Source organism: Amphiprion ocellaris, chromosome 14 (genome assembly GCF_022539595.1).
Source record: "Amphiprion ocellaris isolate individual 3 ecotype Okinawa chromosome 14, ASM2253959v1, whole genome shotgun sequence".
Taxonomy (NCBI): domain Eukaryota; kingdom Metazoa; phylum Chordata; class Actinopteri; family Pomacentridae; genus Amphiprion; species Amphiprion ocellaris.
In genome coordinates, this window is record NC_072779.1 from 6,443,364 (window position 1) to 6,463,690 (window position 20,327).

The 20,327-nt window shown below is 39.5% G+C and overlaps 1 protein-coding gene across 1 annotated transcript in view; it reads left to right on the top strand.

Moving 5' to 3' along the window:
• Window positions 1-12,873, top strand: part of gabra6b (gamma-aminobutyric acid type A receptor subunit alpha6b) — a 30,954-nt gene extending 18,081 nt beyond the window's left edge. Inside the window, exons 9-10 of the mRNA XM_023281369.3 lie at window positions 1,214-1,470; window positions 9,196-12,873. Of these exons, the coding sequence (XP_023137137.2) occupies window positions 1,214-1,470; window positions 9,196-9,208 (270 nt within the window). The 3' untranslated portion in view covers window positions 9,209-12,873. The remainder of the gene's footprint in view (window positions 1-1,213; window positions 1,471-9,195) is intronic.
• Window positions 12,874-20,327: the final 7,454 nt, after the last annotated feature.

The window sequence follows — 20,327 nt, forward strand, 5'->3', positions numbered from 1 at the left end:
AAAAAAAAAAAAAAGACCCAGAGTGAACTGAATAAGCCCCACAGATCAAAGTGGGACTGGACTGTACGATTAACTATTGGGAGTAGTTCATTTAATAAAACATGCACGCAACTCTTCACAAACTACACTGTAATGAACATTATTCTTCAGAAGTGTGGTTTGCTTCAAAATAATGAACTTGTTTTTGGGGATAATTTAGGAACATACTTGGATGCAAATGTGGTCCTGAATCTGCCTCAAATTACATTTTATAATAGTAAAATCTATTTTTAAAAGTTTCGTAATAATGTAATGTATTAAAAGGGTGTCCCTTGATTATAATCTTGCAAGTATAAAGCTTCACAAGATACATATTTGATTTTTATGCTTCTTCTTAATTGCTCATTATGCTCACTCTTATAATAATTCAGTGGAGACACTATTCAATACAACAAAATTACCTCGAGCCATCAAGATGTTACTGTTCTATTTCTGTGGTTTATTTGTTGATATGAGATTTTATACACTTTCCTGTTTGGTTTTTTAAAAAAAGAAAAGGATTGCTCTTCCTTTTCTCTCCCTCTCTCAGAATCTACCTACAGGCAACACGGTGTTCCTTGACCCATTTCCCAGACGTACGCTCCCTTTCTCTCCGCACACATACTGTATCTGATTTACAACTATTGGAGAAGGGAGCATGTGTTGAGATCACACGAGTTTGCTGAAAGTTGATGAGGCATAGGATAACCATGTGTCAATATACTGAGCCTCTTTTGTTTAATATGTTTTGTTTGCTTCCCACAACTGCATCAATCTTCATGGAATGGGTTGATTGAAATCACATCCAATCAAAAACAAAACATCATTGATTTCCTTTGTTGGGCGTAATTACTGTGGTGCTCATTGGTATTCTGGATGTAGTTCTGAAGACACACACTTCCCCACATGCACTAATCAACTCACAGCTGTTTATGGCACTTACGTTAGGCTGAATTTTCTCAAATTTGTTTCTTGCATTTTGCTGGATTTTCTTTTTGCTGTTTAATTAAGTGTGTATAAGGTACCGCCATTATAGCCTGCTGTCTTTTTACCTGCATAATCAGTTTCTACTACAGTATTAAGAGTCTTGGTACACAGGATTTTATGACTCTCTAGGCCAGTTTCATTATTAACACCCTCATATTACAAAATATTCTCTTTAATGTGAATTTCCTTCCCTTTTTTCCTCTCCAAGGTGGATGCCAGCAGCGTTCTGAAGAAGAGGATGAACTCTGCCCCGCTGTTTGACCGCCCTGCCAAAACATTTCCCAACCCGCCTGTCAATGCCCAAGCGTTCCTGCAGCAAGGCTCAGCCGTACCGGCCAACAACGTTCTGACTGGCACCAGCATCATCGACAAATACTCCCGCATCCTCTTTCCCCTTTCGTTTGGCGCCTTCAACCTGGTCTACTGGATCGTCTATCTCACCAAGGACACCATGGAGATGTCCAGGTGAACAGATGGCATGGTTGTTACAGAAAATCCCTGCATTTGTTTTACTGCACTCAGAGCGCCATGTGGTTTTTATTGCTTAAGAATGAGAATAATTGTGAGACTATTTTGGTGTCATTACCACCTTAGTGAATATGATTTGTTAGTTAATTTTTATTTTGGTTAAATCTTGCACTACCTTAACTACTGGTGCAGATTCTGTACATATTTCTGTACCATACCTTAAATGGGTTGGCTATTAGTACATACGGATGATATACAAGATCGACAATATATTATCAACTTAATGCTATTGTTCCAATAATAGAATTGCAGCCACCATTTACATACAGTAATGTGGAGCATTATTATGGATGATTATTATTCTTTTCTGGCCTCTGCTATAACTGTTTGGACATAGATGAGGCTGAGTTATTCACAAACACAGCAGACACCTTCTCTCAGTGCTGTATTACTTCAGAGAAGGTTTATATCAGGTTAATCACAACAAAATCCACTAGTACACGAGACAGTATGTGAAATTTCTCAAATACACATTGAATGAGAGAAATATGAACTTCGCCCACAACTGGTATGTTTTATGCAGCTACACAGTGCATAAATCTTTGTATTTGAATGTGAGTGTACTTGTGTTACCCATATTGTGGGAACACACATTTAATTATACTGTCAAACTGTGGGGCTTCACCTCGATTTAGATGAAAGTAATGCATTTCGTCTGAGTGTAAGGATAAAAACTAGTGATAAGTAAGTCATGGTAATGGTTAGGGTTTGAGTAATTTTCATGGAATCAGTGTAAGTTAATGTAATCTCCTGTGAAGTGATGAAAACACCACTGTGGTTGTGTGAGAATGTGCGAGACAGAACAGATATGTGTTATTTTTTTCAGTGTATTTATACTTTGTATGTATTTGCCAGCCAAAGAGCCCATGTATTATTCATCAGCCAAACAAAGGTCGTACACTCTCAGCTCTAATTATTTCCCATATAGCTTTTCCAAGTGTGTTGAAGAGTAGTCACAGGCTTGACACAGTAGTTGCATGTTACGAGACTACCAGGCAACAGTGGCAGGCTCTGCTGCTTGTCATTCAGTCTTTTGCAATGTGCCTGACACTGCACAGCACTAACTGGCTGCAGTGTTCACAGTCTTCATATGTCTGTGTTTTTCATACACAGTGAGCTACGGCCCAAATGATGGCATGAAAATGCGACTATCTTCTGTGTGTCTGAGCACAAGTTTAAAGTGTCTCCTCTGGGGCGTTTGCCTGACATACATTACAGGAGTTAACAGTAATTCTAGCTGCGTGGAGGCAAAATTAGCCATTTCTTAAGTAAAATGAATGCTTTCCTTTTTTTAAATCCAATATCATTTTGTTCATGCAAATGCAAGTAAGCTACACCTGTTGCTTCAATGTGTCAGATACATATAAGAATAGCATTTCATACTGTGTGCTAATTAGGCTTCCACTCAAAGCAGTGGTGCTTCTGCATTCTCAACCGGCAAAATGTAATCTCCACTGAAACTTTCTTTTTTCCCCCCTAAATAGTGGGGTTTTTAGATACTTGACTTCGATTAAATAAAATGCTATAAAACCCTAAAGCTTCTGCCCAGCATGCTCCTGAATCATTTTGTTATATCACATGTGATCTGGCTGATGGTTTTTAGTCAACACATCATATTATACACAGTATGTGACCTGAAAAAGCAAACCAAACAGTTACTGTGCTTGCCAAGATGAATTGTGAATGCTCAGAGGCACATTAATGTCATTTTTAAATTGCTTTTATGTTTTCTTCAGAGTGCTGTCTTTCAACTGCACATGATAAACCGAGGTATATGCATAACTCACAGTCGTCACTTTAACGCACAGCGGTCTTCGCGGCATTATTACTGTCAAAGCAGTATGTCTGTTAACAGATGAAATAGTGCTGCAGCGTTTTGATGACATCAAAAGATGTATGTTGCTCTGTTACATCACCTCTATAGATCCTGTAGCGTTCGGCACTTTGAAAGAATGCTGAAGGTTAAAGGAGAAAGCTCATTTCATGATGCGACTGCATGCAAGTTTGTGTGTTTGATTTTACCCGGCCATATGCTCCAAACAGATGCGTATGCCTGGTTGTGCACTTATGTGCACACTATCGATGTGCATCACCACTCCTGACTCTGGGGCTTTTCAACTGTGTGGGTTCATCTCCTTTCATTCCCTGCCTTGCTCTTTCTCTAAAAAGGGAAAAGCCCCAAGGCATGAGCCGAGACAAGTCAGATGACATGACAGGGTTGGCAGGCATCGGGATAGCTCTGTGTGACTAACCCTCTTAGTGGCACTCTCTTAACTGTTTCTATTAATTGATAGGAACTGTAAGCTTGAAAGCAGCTCCTGATGAACTGCTTGTAGGAAAGCATCAGAGGCCTTTTGTGGCCTTTTGGCTCTGGGAATCAACAGCAGTTAAAAAAATATAGAAATATGATGTAATATAGTATGTATGTGTGTTTCTGTAGGATGTACATGTGTATATGTCCAAAACACTCTCCTCACATAAGTGTGACTGAGCGAGTGCATTGAGTGGGGGGACTGATGAAAAGAAAGATGAGGTGATACAGCACACCGTGCCCCAGGGCTGACAACTGAAAATCCCAGTGGTGTAAGAAGCAGACAGTGCAAAGAACAAGTAAAACCGCAGGTTGTCTGTCTGATCGATTGTGGTTAAACCTCACTAACTGTTAGAGTCAAGATGTCTAAGGCAGACTAAAACAGTCACCAAACATACTTGCTGTAGGTGTTGTTTTGAGTTCATTTTCGCTTACATAACGGTTCAAAAAAAGTTTAAAAGTATTTCTTAATACAGAGTATGTCATGTTTAAACTCACATGCTTGGGAAGCTGAAACTCCTCAGGAGTCTAGCATTTAGCTGATGAGATGACTTAACATACCAGTGTCTAGGCTATGATGGATAAAAACTTCCTAACAAAAAAGTCCACAAGAACCCAAGTACAGAACAGAAACTCAGATTAGGTATATTGCCTTGTAGGCACAATGATGATTTCCATTATAAATACAGTATTGGATACATATTGGGTATGAAAACAGATTTTTCTGTTGTATTTGTTGTTAAATATACTGCTCTGTAATCACTTTCAGGCAGCATCAGCCTGCCAACTGCCCCACCACGAACAAAATGTTAATCATTGCAAAGAAAATTACACTTAAACTAGCCAGCAAAGCTCCTGTCACAAATAAATTGAGATAAAGGAAGCAGTTACAGCACTGACAACATGTAATTTTCCACCAAGCAAGCTGTGCAGTTGTAGAGTCGATCTGATCCTTAATCAATGGAACCAATGAATCACCAGCATGGATGAATGGACATCTGAGCCTCAGGTGTATTATCAGAACCCTGTTTACTGGAGTTGTGCTTGACCTAATTCACATTCAGCAAGCGAAAACCAAGATATATTGGAATCAAATTTGAGATCTAGTCAAAAGAGATGCACATACGTGATTATTTGTTAAAGAATTTTGCGATTACTTGAAGGGAGTCTGAACAAACTAACTGCAGACACCAGCTCTGGTGAAAATAAAGGCAAATCCTGCTTTGCACTACGGCTCACACTGTACAACACTTCACACTTTCATAGTTAACACTTTACATTTCTTTGCTATTCCAATGCAGCACCACCCACACTAGCGACCCCTCAATTCTGGGTTAGATCCACCTTAATCCAAATACTGCATCCATTAAATGAAATCGGGCAGCTCTGTTCACTCTAGAGAAATAAATACACAGCTCCAGTTGCCCTAACTGAAAGCAGATAGCGGCACATCCAGCGGACCCTTTTTCTCTCTTTGTATCTTTGCTGTTATTATTGAAGGCCCTCCTGCAAAGATGAGCTGGACCAGAAGAAAAGATTTTCTGTTTGTGTGAGTGTGTGTGCAGGTGGATTTGTGTGTGAGTGCGTGTGTGTGAGGATACAGGCGTACAAGTGTATAAATGTGCCATGGCAGCAACGCCTACCGACTGCAGGCTATTTTAATGAATAGCACCATTCAGGGCGAGACATGAAGGAAACAAATTTGCTGAAAACACTTCCTCCCATGAAGGGCCCCAGCTGGCTGGCTGACTGGTTGCTGCCTGGCTGGCAGGCTGGCTGGTGTATGTGTGTCAGAGTGGGTACAGCAGGCGATAAGCCTTGCTCCTCTTTATTGGCCATCAGAGTGCCAGGCTTGAAAAACAACTTCCCCATTGTTGCTCATAAATCAAAAGCACTAAATGCTGTTTCCAACTCAATTCCTATTTTCGACTGCGGGGCCGTAGCCATAACTTTGGTGTAATGATCATTCAATTACAGGCCGCTCAGACAGCGAGCGAAGAAGACCGATATAAACAGTGATCCCCTATCTATCATATTTCTCTCATGGGTCTTGTGGGAATTGTTACATCTGCCTTTGTTACGGAGTTTGTGTGCGCTTGCATGAATGCATTTCTCACATGTCTACCTGTGTTTACACTGAAGTCCGTGCGCATGCTCATGCAGACAAATGTGAACGTTTACAAGACAAACAGCTCTCCGTCCCCAGATTATCTCCTCACAAAGACGTGCTCTTGCTCTCTCGCCTAATATCCCCTGCACTCAGTTGCTTGCTCCATTTCTCACTTTATCTCAATGTCACTCTTTCAAACACACTCTCTCCCTCTCTCAGCTGCCTCCTCCCTGTCTCTATACTTCCCCCAACCCTTCACCTCTCTCTCAACCCCAGTGCATTGCCTGTGCATTGACTCTGCTCTCTTTGATAAAACGGGACAGCTCAACAGGCTAAGCAGAGTGCTGTCGCTCTACTTTGTCTATTTAGCATTAATCATCCAGCTTTTCCAGAGCAATAATGAATTGTGTCTCTGTAGAACCGTACCGATGTCTTGTCTTGCCTATTGGTCCTCTTTACCGACCGTTTAGATGCATGTTGGCCATTTGGTTACTTAAGCAAATACAGTTAATGCCGCAAGGGAAGCCTTGTCTAAAGAGAAATGGTGCCATTACTAAAAGGTCACAAGTTCAGTTTCTTCAAGAGTCGATATGAGTTTGTCTGCGAGTCGATGACCTGTTTGTGCACCCAAGACTGATGAGTCGTTTGAAGTCTAAGGGATAACATTCTGACTTATCATTTGCAAGTTGGACTTTTTCTTGAATAAAAGCATGAATTCAGCAGCAAAGGTTTTAAAGGCATAAAATAACAAACAAAGCCAATGTAGTAATATGCAAATCTAGCAGAAATGTCTTGTGTCTGAGTGGCTGGCAAATTGTTATAAGGCTATAGACAACGTTTTTTCAAATTAATACACATGCGCTGATAATTGAACAGCATATACAGATATCATATACTGTACATAGACATGTCAGAACACCTTATATTGTATTTTTTCTTACGCATCGCAGCAACAGACTCATGACACCTGGTTTCATTTGGTTTGTTCTTTTTCAAATCAATGAGCATTTGCTTCTCAAACTACTGAAGAAAATAGTTACAAAGCGTATCATATTGATTGTGGTTTTTGCCTGCACTTCAACTGAGACTGAACTTCTGCCCTCACAGGTTTTGTTTTTGTGCACTGACTGTTTTTATCAGTATGCATCTATGAAACACTGTGTAGTTGTATATTTTCTCAGTGCAGATGCATTGACAAAGACATCTATATACAAATTTGCATTAAAGCTGTTTTTAATTGTATATTTAAGCCTTGCTCAGACCAACATATTTAACATTCAAGGACTATGCACCAGGTTCCCCAGTAGAAAAGAAACAAACATCACAGCAAAATATTAGCTATCTTCTTCTAAAACCTTATTAGTTATGTAATCAATGTCACCTCAAAAACCTTTTAGGAAAGTTAGTTAATTTGCATTTTTGTAAAATGAAAATATACCTTTCTTTAATACAAATTTGTACAGATGTTACCTATGTAGTGTAGCAATAGTACAAGGTTATGACACTAAAGACTGCTATACCAGTAAATGTGTGGCCAGGCTATTTATTATTTGACTGCTATGTCTTGTCACCATCAGTGCATGTGTATGAGGCTGGTGACTCAGATTAATTTATCCTCAGCAGCAGAGGTGACTCTTGGTCTTCCTTTCCTGGGATGGTCCTCATGTGAGTTTCATCGTAGCGCTTGATGGTTTTATGACTGCACTTGGGGATACATTCAAAGTCCCTGAGGTTGGGGTGGCCGGGTAGCTCCTAGATGGTTCCTGGTGGGTTCCTGGGTAGTTCCTAGATGCTTCTTCGTATGTTCCTGGGTTGCTCCTAGATGGTTCCTGGTAGGTTCTTGGGTAGTTCCTAGATGGTTCCTGTTAGGTTTCTAGGTAGTTCCTAGATGGTTCTTCATAGGTTCCTGGGTAGTTCCTAAATAATTCATTGAAGATTCATTCAACGTCCTTGAAATGTTCCTGATAGACTGACCTTGAAGTGTTAAAGAAAGGATGGACTTCTTTGTAGGTTCCTGAGTGGTTCTTAGATGGTTCATGATAGGTTCCTGGGTAGTTCCTAGATGATTCCTGGAGGATTCATTCAATGTTTATGCAATTTTCCAGACTGACTGACCCTCAGTTGTTAAAATAATGATGGACTGTTATTTCTCTTTACTGAGCTGATAGAATCCATATTATGGCAAGAACCTATCAATTGTCAAATAGGACTGTCAACTGTGTACCAACCTGACTTCTGCACAACACAACTGATGGTCCCAACCCCATTAAGAAGGCAAGAAATTTCACAGATTAACCTTGACAAGGTGCACCTGTGAAGTAAAAATCATTTCAGGTGACTACATTATGAAGTTCATGGAGAGAATGCCAAGAGTGTGCAAAGCAGTAATCAAATCAAAGGGTGGCTATTATGAAGAATCTAAAATAAAAAACATGTTTTGACTTATCCACACTTTTTTGTTTACTACCTAATTCCATATGCGCTAATTTATAGTTTTGATGCCTTCAGTGAGAATCTACAATGTAAATAATGATGAAAGTAAAGAAAAACCTTCATTTTAATCTACCACATAATGTAGATAATGCATATACGTACAGTGCAGGTCTGGAACATAATGTGAACCATGAGTTTAAAGGCACACATTTGCATTTTGTACCTATTTAAGGATTTGTTTTAATTTGCATATCTATCTGTACATAGTTGCTCTTTTATGCACATGGACACAACATGTTTTCTACCCTCAAATTCCTCCTCATGTCTCTGCTAACCAAAACCACAAAGCAAATGTCTTTTTTTTGCCACCAGCCATGCAAGTTCTCTGGCTCAAAATGGCTCACAGTGCTGTCAAAAGTGTCTCCAGCTTTAACACATCAGGCAGAGGAGGTGGAGGTGTGAACTACCTGGCCCAGGTTCCCAGATGAGTTTCACAAGGTCTTTGTGAACAACATTGGCAGCGAGGGACTGAATAAATTCAGATTTTAAATTCAGCTTGGAATGGATGCCAGGCTTCACAGTGAGACCGAACCAGAGCAAGCAGTTACATCATACCAATGTGCATTTGTTTTTGTGTGAAGGCAGATGTGGTCGGATGTGAAATGGAGGAGTAGGTGTGTGTGTGTAGGTGTCTGTATGCATATATCAATATGTTTGAATATGATAAAACATAACATCCAACCATCTTGTGAACACACACATCGTGCCATTTTTTGCACTAATTCTTTCTCTTTTTTATGTCTTGCAGGGATACCGTCTAAGCCCAGAGTTTGTCTTCCTGGAACTGACAAACACACTTTCAAACACATTTGCAAACACACACACACACACACACACACACACACACACACACACACACACACACACACACACACACACACACACACACACACACACACACACACACACACGAAATACATGACAGACACTTGCCAAGCATTCTTTTATGCCGCATCAGTGCATTGTATTGCTTTTTGAGCAGTCCCATGGAAAGTGTGCATTTGAGAGCAGATGTACCAGCAGCTCCTATTGCCAACTTGACCAGGGAGCTCAAAGCCATGTGGGCCCCAGGCTTTGGAACTATTTCAGACAGGTACTACATCTCTCTGCCACTCTTATTTATTTAACTTCCCCAATGTCTAAAAAAAAAGTTACATGCTAGTACACTTTTTTTGAAGTGTCTGTTCTGTATCCCCTGCCTAAATGGATGGGGCATGTCCTAACGCTAGCTAGGCTGCAGAGCCAGAGGTAGAGCCACTGTACTGAGCTACTTTGCATTTGTTTTCTGTGTGCGTGCAACATGCATGGATTTCCAGACATTAGAGTGATTTTGCATGTGTGTTAGGAATGACACATTCCCTTCCCCGATAATTAGAACACACTTGAGGGAATGAGTGTACTCATTTGTCCTGACTGAATCCATTGTGACTGACTGAGTTGCAGGAACTCTTCGCTGCCAGCTCGCTCGCCCCCCCCCCCCTCTATTTTATTGGTTCATTGACTTAATTTCCCTCTGCTGATGGAGTACACAGGATGTGAAGCAAAATCTTCAAAGGATTTATATGGTGTGTTCCACAGATACATTGGCCCAGTTGAATATTCACTGTCACATGCACATGCAGATGGAGAAACATGCACATACAAACACTAAAAGTACATATCACTCACTTGCACTTTATGTTTTGCATTTTCACAATGGTCCGATTATATGTCCTAGATTTCCTATCGACAAAAATAAACTTTGATACATCAGTGCATGAATTTAGCATAAACTAACTTGTTACAGCTCAAAGCTGTGATCCATCTGGTAACAGTTTTTAAAAGAATAATTACACAACCACACAGTACCTGCCTACAGGCGCAAGAGAAAAGGATTCTGCAAAAACAAATGTTCATGTTTAAGTTTGCCAGACAAGTAAAGGAAGTCGGCAGAATAAGATTGAATGGTGAAATCTATGACATGAGTTTGAACACAGTGGATGGAACGTTCTCATGTCAGATGTTCATTAAAAAAATTAAAATAATAAAAAAAAAAAATCACACATTTAACTGCAAATTCACATTACTTGCTATATATATGAAGTTTTTATGAAGCATCAGTCTCCCTTTCCCCAGAGAAGATTCAGGCCTTTGTGTGTTCGCACTGTTAGCATTTATTTTTTAATGTTTCTGTTTAGTTTAGACATTTTAATTGAACTTAAAGGATTCCCACACTGGTTGCCAATTATTTCTTGAGATGACAGCCATCGCTGCCAGTTTTCATTACGCAAAAAAGCAGCAAAAAATAGAAAATTAAACCTATCATCATCAATTATACAAAATGCCAAAACATATTCATTAATAATCCCCTTGTGTGGATTTGCATATGATTATGCAATGTTTCCAATTAAGCAGCGAGTGTAACATGTTAAAGCCATGTGGTGTCTAAATATAAGCTGGTGCGTTTACTTCCTCATGACATCCATCATCTACGAGGATGTTCCCATTAAAGGCGTCTCTTAATAACACGGGCGCCTTTTGAAATGAAAAACCTGAACACCAAACCAAAAGATTACAGTAGTCTTGAAAACTGTACTTCCAATGGCTGTTTAATATGCATGTTAAAAAACAAATCCATACAACTGGAGGAAAAACACACTGACGATTCTATTTATAGAAGTTCTTTAACATGAGGTAATATGATTTCCTTGCTCTTTGATATTCCCTTTGGAAAGGAAGTCTTTTATTTTCTGTAAGTATTTGTATTTTATACGCGTACTTTCTTGGTTTTGTGAACAGACCAGCATGACCGGGCTCAGTTCAACAACACTGATAGCCTAAAGTAGATCAACAATGCAAGAGTAAAGAAAAAAAGAAAATATGCAACACAACAAAAAATGCAATATAGACTCTGGTTGGGTTCCATTTCTTAAAACAATACCATATTCTGACATTGCAAAGCTTTCATGAACTAGTTTCTAACCAGCAACTCGAGGAATATCAATATTGGATGATTCTTCACATCCTCGGATTATGTCCAGTGCCAAGGATTATACATTGTTGCTTTCTATAATATCTCTGCATGGCAGTTGTGGTATGACCACAGTAAGGTTAGGATTAGATGACTAAAACGCTTTGTTAGGGTTAGGAAAAGACCATGGATACACTTAATAAAATGCTTCAGTAGCAGGTCTGTGAAGGCGTGGAAGGTCTACATGAAGATCTGATCTGTTAGACTTGGACTCTTGTGTGCCTCAGATCTTTGTTCAGTTGATACGGAAATGATGTGTAACTATGACCGAATGTTGTAAATTATGGAGCACGAAAGGATTTGTTTACTTTAGGGCCTGCTGTTGCATGTTCTTTTTTCTTTCACGTGTACACGAGAGGACTAAACGAACAGTGGTGTCGGCCTGTATGAACTGTCTTTGTACCTTCCTTCTTCCTCTACTTCATCCATCATCCTCCTTCCCCTCTGTCTTTGAGGCGGAAGAGATGGGGGCATTTCAACCCTTATTGCCCTGCATGTCAGGGCCGTTTTATGGGAAAACCTGACTGCCGTTGAACTTGGACTGCTGCTGAACTGCCGGCTCAAACCCCAGCGGAGCCTCGGAGCATCGGCGACCTTCCACCTCCAGCAGTGACTGAGCGTTTTCCTGCAGGATAAGTTGAATCGTCCAACGGAAATAAAGCAGGGTGTGTATGTTTGCGTGCGTGAACGAGTGTAGTGTTTTTTTTTTTAATATGACTGAGCTTGTTTGCTTTCATCGGTGACCTAATTGATCGGCCCTCTGACCCCAGCCTAGCTGCTCAGCTCCACACACCACCGCGAGAAACCACTCTTGCATGACCTCCGACCCTCTATGTGCTTGTTAGGGTTGTTGAATGTAGAAGGTTGTGAACTCCATAGAATATAGAATTCTATTGCTATGGTGACTGCGGCCACAAAATGCCCTTTAGTCATTTTGTTTCATTCCACAGGCATGGGCTTTGTTGATTCTTTCATTTAGCAAACGTCAACCCCCTCTTCTTTTCATTTCTACACTGTCATTTGCCTAAAAATCATGGCCACAATTTAGAAGACAATGAATGCTCTACATTGTTATTTTACGTGTATATTTTGTGAATATTATTAAGTATTTATGTAGGTTGCTACTTGTGTTCCCTGCGTGATGATGGGCTACACTGCATTAATCATTTGTACTGGTTTGAATGACAGACAACAGCTTTTATATTTTAACAGCTTACTTCCTCCACATTTGTTCCTTATACACGTTGCTCACCATTCTTTTTTTTTCTTTTTTTGGTCATGAAGAGGGCTTGTTTTTATTGCAACAGAATGAACATTTGCATATTCAGGTCTTTTGTCCCCTGTTAATAAATGAACCCTTACTCACTTTCCCCACAGGATTGTATATTACTATGTTCAATAAAGCCAGATTATGTATATGTTTCTCTCTTGCGCTTTGTATAAAACTATCACTGTGCAGTGAGCTGTGCAGTCTTTAAAAGTAACCTCTGAGGCTCTTCTCATTGTTGGATTTTGAAAATACAATCTCTATTATAAGACTGTCAGGATGCAACCTCTGTAGCCCATCTCAGCAGGGTATTTTCTTGTTATCATTACTACAATTTTCATGATATGACATGGTAGGAATTCCTTTTTTTCCCGTGCAGATGTCTAAAATTACATTTTGGGATAATTATTGCAGCCGGTCCTCATGCAGAAGATGATAACGGTCTAATATAACTGGTTTTATGTGTTACTTTTAACTACACTGTATGAAGCTGATTATTATCATTTCACACATGGATGCCGCTAAATGTGACTCCTTTGCTATTTCCAGTGATCATAATAATGATGTCATGTGACATGTCATGAAAGAACGTTAGAGTTGCGGTTTTGTCAGTGACTCACACGTTTATGTAATTCAGTCTCTGAAGTGTTCTGCTGTGTGAGTGGGTTCCAGTACAGTAAAGCAGTTTATGACACTGAGCGTTGGTTGACATACACGAATACGGCTTGTTTCCACAGATACACGTGTAAACACGAAGACACATACAGGCAATGCATGGCTGGATACGGATGAAAGGTTGTTCAGGCAAGTAAATCTGTCAAAATCATAACTGTCAGTCAAGTTTTGCTTCTTCCTACCTATGTCACCATAAAGGCATGCATTCAGTCTTGAAGGAAAGTGAGCTTTTAAGCCTAGAATGTCCAAACAGAGCAGAGAAACCTCCACCCTCATTACACTCTCCCTTCATTTTCCTTTCACACTTTCGTCACTAACAGCAGCTGGCAGGCAGAAATAACCAGAAGATTGGGGAGAAGAAAAAAAAAGAAAAGGAAATTTTATCATCAAACTTCCTCTTCCGTTTGTATATAACTTGCATGTGCTTCCAGACCTGCCTTAGTCTGGGTCACCGTAGCCAATCACAAAAGGGTAGAGTGCCATCTATTGGTGCATAACCTGAATCCTCCACTCCATCACCACCTCTCCTCTCTCCCTCCCTCCCCCCGCAGACACACACTGCCGCACAACTCCTACACACTGACTCACCATATGTTTTCACACACGCGCAGAGAAAAATCACAGTTTGAGCGCACGCTGTAAGCCCACGCCCACTGACATGAAGGAATATCTTGGTATGTTTACATGTGACGGTGCACACAGATGCACAAATACACACTGAATCACAGCGCACACAGCAACAGGAATGCTGAAACTTACAAACAGAAAGACAAATACAATGCAGCGTATTTCTTTTTTCATGACATTGAGATAGGCAATCAGTGCTTAAAGTTACACATCTGAATAATAAACAAGATTTTTTTCCTCAAAAATTATGCAACTTTTGATCTCAGTAGTATGACTATTTTTTTGCCCTTTTACAACTATGCAGTTTTACTCTTTAAACAATTTTTGTTCTTTATGATTTAAACATATTTTCGAAAGTATTTCAATTCATCAACTCAACCATAACATGACATAACACCAACAATTAAAAAAACACACAAAATGTCACAGGAATCCAGCTTTGACTTTTTTACTGCTCTGCTTTAGCTCCAAACTGCAAGTCACAAACTGGAAGGAACTTTAAAAAAGAAGATTTTAAAAGGAAAATTCTAGCCTATCTAAAGCAAGAAAGGCAAAACTAATTAAATCCATATTTAAGGTATCACTCTAAATTCAATATATATATTTGGTGCACAAAAGTCTAAGAGTTGCTGTAGTAAACCAAGTTCAGAGACACAAGTTTAAGTCATTCCTCTCTTTAGAAAAGATCACAGTAAACCCATTACGTAAAATGTATTTTGTTTCCTGCAGGTCCTACATCTCGACAAAATGTGCATGAGCATCACTTAAATTCATCCGGTGAAACTGCTTTTCTTCTATGGTTGTGCTGATGTGAACTCTTGAAGGAAGAGCAGTTAGAGCAAGTATGATATGTGTAGGCGGAGAAAGAGGAAGGCGGCTTATTCCGCTGACCTTTGACCCCACAGGAAAAATCATTTATATCCACACACACACACATATATACACACATGCAAGTAAACACATGCTCCCCCCCTACGCAGACACACTAGCAGCACAGAGAGTTGGGTCAAAATGTAGCTGTGTCTCAGTGCTCTGCCACTGTGAACGATTTCCACAGCACTGTCAGCAGGCACCATATTAACCACATCAGCTTCACTCAAATGCCAGACTGTCACATGCAGTCTGATTCATCAACTTTCCACGCTGTTAACCCAGGGGGAGACGAAGACAGAGAGACAGGAGGAGGGAGGGAGGGGCAGACGAGGAACAGAAGGAGGAAGGTGAGGCGAAAGATGCAAAAGATGAAGAGGTGAGGGGAATGAAATGAGAAGTGGATAGTGGAGAGAACCAGTAGGAGTGAGATATAATAAGCAGAAAAAGGGTCGGGGAGGGGGGTATGGTGGATTCGGATAAAAGATGAATAAATAAAAGGGGCACACAAGCAGAACTCCAGCTCTCTGGTGCCTGACATGCCAAGCTGGTGCTCGAGAAGAAATACGACGGCACAAACCAGCCAATAACCCGGGAACGTCGAGTGTCACACAGATGGGAAACAGTCTCCGGCTCCCTCTTTCTGTCTCTCCCTCCGCGAAAGAGCCACGGACACACCAGCAGTGGTGTTCTGTGTGGAGGTGCCGGCTGAATCTCATTTCATTTCGTTCCATCTCCTTTTCCTCTGAAGGATGTAATGTGGTGTCATCCACACAGATCTCCAATTCCATTTTCTGCTCAGCGGCAGTACGGTACATGAAACAATGCTTAGGAGGTTTCACTTGAAGTGGAGTATCTTGAATGGAACTATCACCAGGCGTATCACATTTTAGCTGTTGAATATATGGAATATATGGGCCTCGAGTGTTTTTTACGAGCACTGATCCAATAAGGCCTTTTGTGGCCCTTATTCAGTCTATTTTTTATCAACTCAAGGAGAAAATGCTTGATGTTTAGTGATTTTATGCAACGTGTCGCCATGCAAAATGTAAATGAGGTCTGAAGAGGCGCATCACAGCTGGAGTGACTTTCTAACTGTCACTTGTTGCAAACATAATTTGGAACAGGAAGTGATTGCTTGTTATGGTGATGATGACATAAATTATGTCTTTTATTTTTACCTGTTACTTTCACAACAGTGGGAGTGTTCACCGAGTTTATAGTAATGGAAGAGGAAAACACTGCACGTACATCAGCAGTGATGTGACTTAAATGTGATTACACCTGTAGCTGTAGATTATAGAAAATAAATCTGAGTGGCAATGAGAACGCTTTGGGAAAAATTCACAACTAAAGCAGCAACACTTAACTAAACTTTAGTTTGCAACTGTTTTGTCAAGCTGTCTTTACATTTATGCTTTAATAGCAGGACTGTTTACCTGGTGACCAAATTATGTTTGATTGAATATAAGTGAGCAATTCTTCCAATAACCCTGATCAGTTAATCAGAAAATGTTGTGTAGTCTTATTTTATTATTTATTTATCTTATTACTCATGGCATTAATACATTTAATAAAAAAAAGGTTGAATGCACCTTTTTAACTGTGATTAAAATAATGATTTTAATCCAGGGATAAAAAATAGTTTGTCTTGACACAATCATGAAATATTTTACTGACAAAATATATGGATAAAATTAAAACTTCCATTAAAAGAACAGACAAAAAAGCAATCCTTTATGATGTTTAGATGGCAAAGGGTGGAGATTATTATTATTAGTAGAAGTAGTAATAGTGATAGTAGCAGCTGCAATGCTAATTGCAGTGGTATCATGTTTGTTGTCTTGTTTGGTTTCAAAAATAGGACGAATTAGAGAAAATAAGAACCAAGTACAAACTTTTAATGGATTTCAAAATAACATCGTCTTTGGATTATTACCCCATAATGAAGTCGCTAATATCCATAACCTGTTCTGACTGTAAGCCATTAGTGGAGAAATTGCAAAATGCAACCCTCATCTGCATTTAGACCCAGTAACCCTCTTGTGTAATTGACCTTAGCCTGCTACATCATGTTAGGGTATATGTACGGACCCAGTTTCATTTCATGAAAATATATTTCCTGGTTAATTTGATGAGGAACATCCTGTTCTGATTAGACCTACACACAGGGGACGGTTAAAAATAACTTCAGAATCGGTGACAAAGGCCCTACTTCGATACACTCCAGCGCTCCACACACTGTTGGAACGGAAACATCACACCAGGCAGATGGGATGCTGCGAAGAACATTTCAATATAAGATCAAAAGCAGTTTCAAGTGTTCCCATTGTTCTCTTTGAACATAGTGCTGCATGCATGGAAATGCATATTATTTATTTTTTGATCAAACAGTGTAGCAAAATTTGAACTTCAAAAAGATCTAAATTCTTGAAACTCCCCTGGATGACAGTAGATTTTGTCCCATGGCAATTTCTTATATTCAGACAAATACAGTGACTCCATGAGGAATTTTATGCAACTTAAAAAACCTCAGTGGACCAAAACTCACAATTTGCCTCTAAAAACTTAATAATGGAAATAAATATGGTGTAAAGTGTCTTTAATAAGAAAAAAAGAAGCATATTATATCATATATTTTTTTAACAAGTGAAAAAAGGAATTCTACTCACAATTAACATCTGTTTGCCAATTTTTGCACCCACGTTTATTATTCTAATCCCAAATTTCAGGCAGGCTGTAACTTCAAAGCCAATAACTTAAGCCAAATTGGAAATGCCAAAAACTGCAGTTCCTTGAATGGCCAGTTGGAGCTGCCTCTGAAAGTGAGTTAATTTCTAGAGGCTACCAAGATGTCCAACTTCACAGAATAATTAGACATATTTACAGGATAGTACAAAATGTCTTTGTTTTCTATTACTAATTTTCTAGATCATAATAACTGTTTTGGGGTGAAATTTGATTTGAATCATCTATTTAAATTATACTAAGGCTTAAAGTTATGCATAATTAAGGGCGTGGCTGCTTTGAATGGCAGGTGGGTGCAGTCACAGGACAGTTGATGGGCAAAAGACAACCCTTCTCACACTCCAAGATGCAAAGATGGTGATCCTAACTTCAGCTATTTCACAAAGTCTCAAGTTGTTTAACAAGTTAACTATGATTGATGGAATCAATCCTCACTGGACATCAAATATCCTTCCTCTATTGTAAGGACTGGGTTTAAATAACTCTAGTAGTGTATCTGTGTGGGCTGATTTGATTATGACAAAGTGGTGTGTCATGGCAAACATGTAGACTAGAGAGAAATTGGATGATGTAATTTTATTTTTTTTAGAATGCATACTAATGTGCATGAATCTCAACTCCAAAAACAAAACGTTAAAATATACATTCTTTCCAAAATGCATTTAGCCTATTCAGCACAAATTGATTGGCTAAATGGTATTCTGTACAATACTACAAAATGGGAAGCAACATGCACCACCACCTGGGCCCCACTTTGAACAGAGCATTGTTCTAATCACCTTTGGCAGTTCAAATAACCTGTTGCCATTGTAGGCATGGAGATAGGGCTCCCCCCTTGGCAGCATTTAACTGGCTTCTATAAAGTCTCTACATAGCAACACCGCCAAGCGTATCATTAAAATTCATCTTGGTACCATAGCAACTAAGTTTTTTCCTCATTGCATGAGGTCAGTTGGAGCTTGTAGGAGAAGACAGCAGGGTACCAACGGCTGGGTCTCCCATGCTGACAGGTGAAAGGTTTCATCGCAACTTCTACATCCGACTTGTACTTTTCTGCAACAAATTACCCATAAGTACACATCTGTGTTTTTATTTGTGTTTCTCACACCCTAACAAAAGACACAGGCTCTCATTGTGTGCAACATTCACATTTGTTATTTTCTGTTCTTGTAGTGTTCACAAACACCTTTTGCACAGCACTGCTACAGAGAAGAGGAGTTTAATGTTCATTTATCTGCTCCCAGTTTCATCTTGCATACATGCTACTGACAGTATAACTCACTAATATCAGATTACTGAGTTCCCATGTCAGTTATTTCTGTCTAACGTACTACAAATAGCTCTGTAATAGAAGATTAGCATTTGGCCACACATTGTAATAAATTTATCTGAGCTGATGTCTACAGTTTAATTATAACAGTTAAATAATAAAGTTCTTGTGGTTTATACGGTCATTTTTTATGAGGAGAAATGAATAGATGTGATTCTGTTGTCTGGGTGACCGGCCAGTTCTAATCAAAATCATCTTTATATAAATAAAGCATTGCCAATTTTGGGTCCAGACACGTCTCCAAGTTTGTTTTTAACAATACAAGACACTAAAACAGAACTGTGAAGCGCCTCACTCTTTGTTTAAAATTCACAGCAGACTAGGAAAAGCCTGAGAAAGTCATTTGAAATAAATGTAGGTTCATATGGGAATGATAAAACACAAATGATCATCTAAAAAAAATGTGATTAGAGTAAAATGTAATGAATTGGCCCTGGAACACTCATTGTGAGGCAACTGACAAGCTGGAGGAGGTGACAGAGGAACCTTCATGATCACAGTCAGGGTGTTGAACACAGGCGACCCACCATATGTGCTTCTATTAATCACATTATGGGCATATAAATCTGTAAACACACTCACACTGTGGGGTTTTGTTTTCAGCATTGAAATCATCACTGGTATCTCCGACTGCCTCGTGCTTCCTGTCACAGTTTGTCATCACTGTCTCGTTCGTTCATTCTGCTCTTCCTGGGTTTTCCCATTCACTAACTTGCCTGTCATTTCAGACCCAATCAATCCCACCTGGTAGTGTTTTCCAGCCAGATACCACAGGATTTTTTTCCTACCACTTCCAACATAAGCTCTCTTGGCCTTCATACCATTGGTTCCCCACAAGCTCGTTGCCAGATTGTCTTTGCGCTCTCCACCTTTCCATTCTTTACATTGCATTACCTTGCTGGTTTTTGATCTCGCCTGCAAGATGCCTTTCCTTTGCCTTTTTTTCTTGTTTTTGTGAAACTTTGTAAGAAAACATCCGACTCAAGACTTTTGCACGCTATGTTTTGTGTCACACTTTTGGGTCCTATATTCTGAGCCGTGACACTTCCTGGAAAACACATATTGCTAGTGGGTGAGGATGCATCAAAATATAAGCAAACTTTTTTACTGTTTTTGCTGAAAATAAACAAAAGAGGACAATTTGAAACACAGACTTTCTTACAAGACATGACTGTCAATGAATGTGGCAAAAAGAAAATATTCTGGTTACACCCACTCAAAACTTAAAACTTTCCCGACACGATGACGACCCTTGAGCTTTACACAATTGTCCACTGCACCCAATCTTGCTTATTTTGATTCCCTCTGGATGTAACGTTGTTGCTGCTCCAACTCTGAAGCGGACGTTGTCTT